A 1469-nucleotide genomic window follows, 5' to 3' on the forward strand; every position below is an offset into this window, starting at 1 on the left:
ATCCCGCTCCTCTTCCTTCCGGATCTCTCGCATAAAGGCGGCTCGGAGCCGGCCTTGCCTGGCCCGCTCGGCACTTTGCACCAGAATTATGGCCTCGGTCCGGTGCATTCCTGGAAAGCTCTGGCCAGAGCACAAGCAGAGACAGCAGGAGGACAGGAGGGCGAGCTTGCAGGGGAGGGCAGCTGGGAGACTGGCCCCAAAGCACACACTGAGGGCACATCCTCCCAGGGCATCAGGGCACCCAAGACCTGTCCTGGGGTTGAGGGCAGGGCAGGGCAGGGCAGGGCTCTGCATCCTGGAAGGTAGCACCCCTGTTCTGGGAGGGGTATGGAGGAGCCTGGAAGGTGTCTCCCCACTACCTCCTCAGAGGACGCGGGCTCCATTTTGGACAGGATCTCGGCCAGCAGCAGCCCTCGCTCCTTCACGGCACTGGACTGCTCCAGCAGGAAGTACTTGGGGACTGGGACCTCCAAGTCTGCCTTGGGGCGACATGGGGGATGGCAGGTCATGGAGCTCACCGCGGGCCATCCAGCTGCCACACACCTCCTGGCGCTGTCTTCCTCCATCCTGAAGATCCAGGGCGGGAAACCTATGGGCTATGGGGTGGACCATCCCCCAGAGCTACTCCTTTCTTGCCCTGCACCCATCATTTGACCAAAGTTGAATTCTGGGGGATCCTGGTAGGCTGCAGTGGGCCCAAACCTGGCTGGGCATCAGAAGAAACTGGGGAGCCCTTAAAGGCAGACCCCCAGACTACCGACCCAGAGGAGCAGGGTGGGGGCTCTGCAGTTCCTCCTACTGCTTTTCCTTCCCAGTCCACCCTGCAGCTGGCGAAGAAACTGAGATGGCCTGCAGAACTCTGGTCTCAGGGCAGGACTGGGAGCCCTGCGACTGTGTGCTCTGGAACAGCCTGGAGAACATGCCCGGGCACCTGAGGGTCTTGCTGACACACAGATGGAGACTGGGGGGTGTGGGTGTGGCTGGAAGTCTCTGCCTTTCTAAGGCTCCTAGGTGATGCAGCGCTCTGGGCGGACGCACCGGGAAGAGCGACCTCTGGAGGACTCTCCTCACCACCGCTCTGCAGAAGGTGGTTCCTCCCAGCCATCGGGTCCCAGTCTGCCTCTGCCCCATCCCAGCTACCTCCAGATACCCCCAGTTCCTGCAGCCTTCTCACCCAGCCCAACCCAATCCTCTGCCCCGCCCTCCTCCCGTTGCAAGTGTTGCAACGCCAGGGATGTGCGGAGGGGGCGCGTCAAAGCCAGTCCCACCGCCACCCAGTCCAGAGCGAGCTGGGGGCGTGGCTCCGAATCCGCCGGAGGTCGAGGGCTGGCGGCTCCTCGCGCAGGGCCTCTGAGGCCCACTCACCGGGGTGAGCTTGAGGTCCTGCAGCACGCGGTCCAGGCAGTGGGTCTCGCACAGGTCGGCGCGCACCATTTCGTCCTTGAGCTCCAGCACGCGGCCTGACAATC

The 1469-nt window shown here is 63.5% G+C and overlaps 1 protein-coding gene across 1 annotated transcript in view; it reads right to left on the reverse strand.

The window, feature by feature from the left end:
* Nucleotides 1-1469, reverse strand: part of DRC11L (dynein regulatory complex subunit 11 like) — a 14479-nt gene that overhangs the window by 12259 nt on the left and 751 nt on the right. The window contains exons 2-4 of the mRNA XM_006150250.2: nt 1366-1460; nt 360-479; nt 1-120 (exon numbers count right to left, since the gene is read on the reverse strand). The exon at nt 1-120 is cut by the window's left edge and continues 72 nt beyond it. Of these exons, the coding sequence (XP_006150312.1) occupies nt 1-120; nt 360-479; nt 1366-1460 (335 nt within the window). The remainder of the gene's footprint in view (nt 121-359; nt 480-1365; nt 1461-1469) is intronic.

This window comes from Tupaia chinensis, unplaced genomic scaffold, assembly GCF_000334495.1.
Source record: "Tupaia chinensis unplaced genomic scaffold, TupChi_1.0 Scaffold000280_1, whole genome shotgun sequence".
Taxonomy (NCBI): domain Eukaryota; kingdom Metazoa; phylum Chordata; class Mammalia; order Scandentia; family Tupaiidae; genus Tupaia; species Tupaia belangeri.